The sequence below is a fragment of the Nyctereutes procyonoides genome, unplaced genomic scaffold (genome assembly GCF_905146905.1).
Source record: "Nyctereutes procyonoides isolate TBG_1078 unplaced genomic scaffold, NYPRO_anot_genome, whole genome shotgun sequence".
Taxonomy (NCBI): domain Eukaryota; kingdom Metazoa; phylum Chordata; class Mammalia; order Carnivora; family Canidae; genus Nyctereutes; species Nyctereutes procyonoides.
This window is the reverse complement of record NW_026574922.1, coordinates 12,478-19,537: the sequence shown is the minus strand read 5'-3', so window position 1 is coordinate 19,537 and position 7,060 is coordinate 12,478. Positions and strand designations below refer to the sequence as shown.

The 7,060-nt window shown below is 38.6% G+C and overlaps 1 protein-coding gene across 1 annotated transcript; it reads right to left on the bottom strand.

Annotated features, from left to right (window-relative positions):
* Window positions 1–3,344: 3,344 nt before the first annotated feature.
* On the bottom strand, window positions 3,345–5,115 carry LOC129503175 (zinc finger protein 596-like). Its single transcript, XM_055315186.1, is given in 2 exon segments — window positions 3,345–3,941; window positions 3,943–5,115. Coding segments are annotated over 2 exon segments (1,770 nt in total).
* Between the last annotated feature and the right edge of the window lie 1,945 nt (window positions 5,116–7,060).

Here is a 7,060-nt window from a genome sequence, read left to right as displayed (position 1 = left end):
CCGTAGTTCCTGCGGAGGCTGAATCCAGGCTTCCAGAGTTGCCATAGCAACTGCGACTGTTCCTCCTGGGGCCTGACGGGGTAAACAACCCCCGCTGAGCCCTGCAGCAGGCAGGGGCAGAGCAGCTCCCCCAAGTGCTAACACCTGAAAATCAGCGCAACAGGCCCCTCCCCCAGAAGACCAGCTAGACGGACCAGTGATACTCCCCCGTGTTCCAATACAACTTGTTTTTGGCCACTCTGCACTGAGCAAAATGACTAGAAGGAAAACCTCACTTCAAAAGAAAGAATCAGAAACAGCCCTCTCTCCCACAGAGTTACAAAATCTGGATTACACTTCAATGTCAGAAAGCCAATTCAGAAGCACTATTATACAGCTACTGGTGGCTCTAGAAAAAAGCATTAAGGCCTCACGAGACTTCATGACTGCAGAATTTAGATCCAATCAGGCAGAAATTAAAAATCAATTGAATGAGATGCAATCCAAACTAGAAGTCCTAACGACGAGGGTTAACGAGGTGGAAGAACGAGTGAGTGACATAGAAGACAAGTTAATGGCAAAGAGGGAAACTGAGGAAAAAAGAGACAAACAATTAAAGGACCATGAAGACAGATTAAGGCAAATAAATGACACTCTAAGGAAGAAAAACCTACGTTTAATTGGGGTTCCCGAGGGCGCCGAAAGGGACAGAGGGCCAGAATATGTATTTGAACAAATCCTAGCTGAAAACTTTCCCAATCTGGGAAGGGAAACAGGCATTCAGATCCAGGAAATAGAGAGATCCCCCCCTAAAATCAATAAAAACCGTTCAACACCTCGACATCTAATAGTGAAGCTTGCAAATTCCAAAGATAAAGAGAAGATCCTTAAAGCAGCAAGAGACAAGAAGTCCCTGACTTTCATGGGGAGGAATATTAGGGTAACAGCAGACCTCTCCACAGAGACCTGGCAGGCCAGAAAGGGCTGGCAGGATATATTCAGGGTCCTAAATGAGAAGAACATGCAACCAAGAATACTTTATCCAGCAAGGCTCTCATTCAAAATGGAAGGAGAGATAAAGAGCTTCCAAGACAGGCAGGAACTGAAAGAATATGTGACCTCCAAACCAGCTCTGCAAGAAATTTTAAGGGGGACTCTTAAAATTCCCCTTTAAGAAGAAGTTCAGTGGAACAATCCACAAAAACAAGGACTAAATAGATATCATGATGACACTAAACTCATATCTGTCAATAGTAACTCTGAACGTGAATGGGCTTAATGACCCCATCAAAAGGCGCAGGGTTTCAGACTGGATAAAAAAACAGGACCCATCTATTTGCTGTCTACAAGAGACTCATTTTAGACAGAAAGACACCTACAACCTGAAAATAAAAGGTTGGAGAACCATTTACCATTCAAATGGTTCTCAAAATATATCCTAAAAACTATAGAACACTTCTGAAAGAAATTGAGGAAGACACAAAGAGATGGAAAAATATTCCACGCTCATGGATTGGCAGAATTAATATTGTGAAAATGTCAATTTTACCCAGGGCAATTTACACGTATAATGCAATCCCTATCAAAATACCATGGACTTTCTTCAGAGACTTAGAACAAGTTATTTTAAGATTTGTGTGGAATCAGAAAAGACCCCGAACAGCCAGGGGAATTTTAAAAAAGAAAACCATATCTGGGGGCATCACAATGCCAGATTTCAGGTTGTACTACAAAGCTGTGTTCATCAAGACAGTGTGGTACTGGCACAAAAACAGACACATAGATCAACGGAACAGAATAGAGAACCCAGAAGTGGACCCTGAACTTTATGGTCAACTAATATACGATAAAGGAGGAAAGACGATCCACTGGAAGAAAGACAGTCTCTTCAATAAATGGTGCTGGGAAAATTGGACATCCACATGCAGAAGAATGAAACTGGACCACTCTCTTGCACCATACACAAAGATAAACTCAAAATGGATGAAAGATCTAAATGTGAGACAAGATTCCATCAAAATCCCAGAGGAGAACTCAGGCAACACCCTTTTTGAACTTGGCCACAGTAACCGGAGAAGGACAAACAGTGTATGTTCTCATTCATTTGGGGAATATGAATAATAGTGAAAGGGAATATAAGGGAAGGGAGAAGAAATGTGTGAGAAATATCAGAAAGGGAGACAAAACATAAAGACTTCTAACTCTGGGAAATGAACTAGGGGTGGTGGAGGGGGAGGAGGGCGGGGGGTGGGGGTGAATGGGCGACGGGCACTGAGGGGGACACTTGACGGGATGAGCACTGGGTGTTATTCTGTATGTTGGTAAATTGAACACCAATAAAAATTAATTTATATATATATATATATATATATATATATATATATATATATAAACAAAAGGGAAAATGCTAAATGTTTAAATGACAAAAGTGATGAGAGTCTGGAACAGAAAATAAACACTTTCACGTGCTTGTCTAAATATCCAAAAAAAAAAAAACAACAATATGTTGTAATGACACATCATCCTGTGTTGTTTTACAATTAATATTCAAAGTTATTTCTAGTTGAACCCAATCATAATTATTGCTGTATGGAAAATAGGACCTGACCAATGTAATGGATTTTCTAGCAACAACTTTGCTTCATATGCATTTCTAACTACTAGTTAAAAAAAAAACAAACATTATTGTCACAAAATCCTGCATTTAAAATTCCCAGATGTCATAATCCCACGTTTCTTACACTTTTATAATAAGCCATTAGGTAAAACTATAATGTCTAAACTGTTGTTTATGTTGTTTATCCTTCATATGTTTTTCCTAGTTGGGAATTTCTGATGTAAACTCTAACCTTTCATCTGATTTTAGCAATGGCATATATACAGTGTGAGAAAATTGCATGTTGACTAAAGAATTAAAAATCACTGAAGACTTCCATTCATTCTCTATTCTACAGAGTGTGAAACTTCACATGCCTACAAGTTTTTCTACTAATAAAGATTTTTTCCATGCATATTACAATGAATAAGCTCTCCAGCATTAATTTTTGCTATTCTACTAGAGTGACCGCCATCTGTAATTGTGTAATTTCCCATTTTAGGGAGGTTAGATTATTCGTAGTGAATATTCTTCTGCATCCTACATCCGGAGATCATCTAATGTCTCTTTCTCCTTTATTATAAATATATGGTTCCTCCAAATGAAGTTCACTCATGTTCTGTAATGATAAATTAGAAATGAAAGCACTTCCATAATGAATTTGGCCATAGAATTTCCCCCATTTAGGAGTTCTGGGATTGGTTTGAGCTGTGGCTGAAGGCTCTTCTGTGTTCATTTACTGCATTTAGAGTTGAGTTCTTTCATGTCTTCAAAGGCAAGAGCTTGTAACAAAGGCTTTTCCACATAGAGGACATTTATATGGGTTCTCTCCAGCATGAGTTCTCTCAAGTTCTCTAAGATTAGGGCTCTCAACAAAGGCTTTTCCACATAGAGGACATTTATATGGGTTCTCTCCAGTATGAGTTCTCTCATGTTCTCTAAGGTTAGAACTTGTAACAAAGGCTTTCCCACATAGAGGACATTTATATGGTTTCTCTCCAGTGTGGGTTCTCTCATGTTTTCTAAGACAAGAGCTTGTAACAAAGCCTTTTCCACATAAAGGACATTTATATGGTTTCTCTCCAGTGTGAGTTCTCTCATGTTCTCGAAGACAAGAGCTTGTAACAAAGGCTTTTCCACATAGATGACATTTATATGGTTTCTCTCCAGTGTGAGTTCTCTCATGTTCTCAAAAATTAGAACTTGTAACAAAAGCTTTTTCACATAGAGGACATTTATATGGTTTCTCTCCAGTGTGGGTTCTCTCATGTTCTCTAAGATTGGAGCTTGTAACAAAGGCTTTTCCACATAGGAGACATTTATATGGTTTCTCTCCAGTGTGGGTTCTCTCGTGTTTTTTTAAGACAAGAGATTGTAATAAAGGCTTTCCCACACAGATGACATTTATATGGTTTCTCTCCAGTGTGGGTTCTCTCACGTTGTCTAAAACAAGAGCTTTGAACAAAGGCTTTCCCACATAGATGACATTTATATGGTTTCTCTCCCGTATGGGTTCTCTCATGTTCTCTAAGATTGGAGCTTGTAACAAAGGCTTTTCCACATAGGAGACATTTATATGGTTTCTCTCCAGTGTGAGTTCTCTCGTGTTGTTTAAGATAAGAGCTTTGAACAAAGGCTTTTCCACACAGATGAGATTCATAAGGCTTCTCTCCAGAATGAATATGCTTATGTCTAGTTAAAGATGAAAAATACCTGAAATGACTCCCACACTGATTACAGACAAATGGATTCTCTCCCGTGTGAGTTATTTTATGGGAACGAAGGTGGGAGTTTCGACTGAAGTGTTTTCCACATTCATCACATTTATAGGGTTTCTCTCCCGTGTGAATTCTCTGGTGTATGCAAAGCTTTCTTCTATTATGGAAATATTTCTCACATTCGTTACATTTATAAAGTTTGCCTTCCATATAAGGTTTCTGGTGTCTATATAGGTCATTTCTATGACTGAAAGGTTTTCCACATTCACTCCATTTATAGGGTCTCTGTCCAGTGTGAGTTAAAACATGCTGAGACAATGTGTAGGGGTGAGTGAAAACTCCATCACACCCAATATGTGCAAAGGGGTCTTCTCCTGAGTGACATTTCTGTATTATTGTCTTGTAGTTAGATGCATCCTCCCTGCAGATGTCTTCCATAGATATTATTTCTTGTTTTTGATAGCTGTTTTCCAAGCCTGAAATAACTGGACCCCAGCCTTGGGCCAGTCCTCTCTCTTCCTTCCACAGCTCCCCTCCTTGCTCCCACTGGGCAATCATATCTGACTGGAAGAACTGACAGTCTACGGAGACCAGATGAGTGATATTCTCCAGCATTACACCAATGGACAGCTTTCTCTGGGACCTATCCATCAGGGTCCACTCTTCCTGGGTTAAGTCTACAGCTACATCTTTGAAGGTCACAGAGTCTTGTTCTTTAGAGTCTATGAAGGCAGACAGGTCCTGCAGGAGAGCGTGGGACTCCTGAGATGGCTCTTCTGAAGGACAGCCCCAGAGTGATCCCTCTGGCAGTGAGCTCTCCATTCTTAACACCAATTCTTGTGGTAGCAGTTCTCTGGATGTTAATCCTGTTTTTCTGCAGTTGCATTCTCAGGAATTCAGCCACCACCTCACCTCCTCTGGATCTCCCCACTCATGGACAGTCCAAGAAGTAAGGAGGAAAAGCTGCGATGGCGGGGAGGCTCCGCTGTCTCTGGGCAGCTCTGCAGGCAGCCAGCATCTGTGCTCGTCTCGAGACTAAACTTTTTGGATGTACACTAATATCTTTGTACATGCATTTTTATCATTGATTTACTTATATCTTTTAATGAATGCTGGGTGCCAATAGAATTGAATGTTTTTAAGTGTATCGATGCCTACCCCACAAGCTGTATATAAGAGTACATTTCTTCCCATACCTCTGACAACATACAGTATTACCAAACATTTGTCCTTTGTCAAAAAGGATGTAAATTACACATTTTCATAATGTATTTTTTCTTTAAAAGACTATCTAAAAAATAAAATAAAATAAAAAAAACTAGAGAGTGAGAAAGAGAGAGAGAGCATGCAAGCGAGTGGGAGAGGGGCAGTGGTGGAAGGAGAGATAATCTGAAGCAAACTCCACACGCTCAGCATGGAGCCCAAGGCAGGGCTTGATCTCACCATCATGAGATATGACCTAAGCCAAAACCAAGAGTCTGTCGCTTAACCGACTAAACCATGCAGGCACCCCTATAATGCATCTTTTTACTTTGCTACTGATTTTCAACATTTTCATTTTTGCTGTTGTTGGTTATCTTTTGCATGTAGGAAGTGCCTGTTTATCTCTAACATATTTTCATTTTTATTTTTTATTTATTTGTGATATTTCATGATAAATTAAGAAAATTCTTTGTTAGGTATTTATTTTCCAAATATTTCCTCAATCTGTCATATATATACCGTAGATATATTACATATATCTGTAATATATATGTATGTATGACACTTATATATGAGAGAAAAACATCTATTTTTTAATTTTTGTAGTGAATTTTAATAGAGAGGTTTATGATGACTTTGGCTTCTGGTATTGTTTTTAAAGGACTTACTAATGTCAGTAGTTATACAATTTACCTATATTACCACTACAAAACATCTTTTACATTTAAGATGTAAATCTGGTTGATTATATCAACAACTATATGTTATGTGCTATAGGAGTCAAATTTCCTTTTCTAAGAGGTGAGCCTCCTATCTCCATACTATTAATTGACCAATTGATTATTTTCCTCAGTGATTAGTTCTCAAATAGTAAATTCTTCTCTATAAAAGCCTTATTTCTCTGAGATATAGGGTGCAAAAATTTAAAAATAGCTCAGTAAAACCATTTTCCCCTTATACTTTCCCAATGCTTCCATAACTCCTATCCAGGATTAAGACAGTAGCTGCGAATTCTTTACTGATATGAGAGAATTCTGAGGCTTCTGGGACTCCCTTCTAATTTATCCCTAAAGGGTGATGATTCCAAAAGCCACTATTTGCTTTTTCTAAATTTCTAAATACCTAACTTTCTAATATCCATGTATTATTTCATTTTTCATTTTTTAGTATGAATACACAACTCAACTCTAACGAGAAAAAGAGACAGTAGTTTCTTATAGATATATTTCTATCTGTAGTTTAAAATTTATGCTACTTGGGTAAACCCTAGAACCCAATGAGCACCTCCATATACGTCTTAAACAGGGGGCCAGGTCAGCTAAGCCCTGATCTTGAAGAAGCCATTGACAATAGTACCCTCAGATCTCATTGATGGAAAGTAAAAGGATCCCCAAGTGAGAAATGGAACTATTACAACTAGACTGGGAAAATGGAGGCACAGGTAATTGCTTAGCCATTTCTCTCTCTCTCTCTCTCTCTCTCTCTCTCTCTCTTTTGTAACATCCAAATGATAAAGTATTTCTTTTTCCCTCCCCAAGTTTTAGGTGTAAAGATTTTTAAGTCA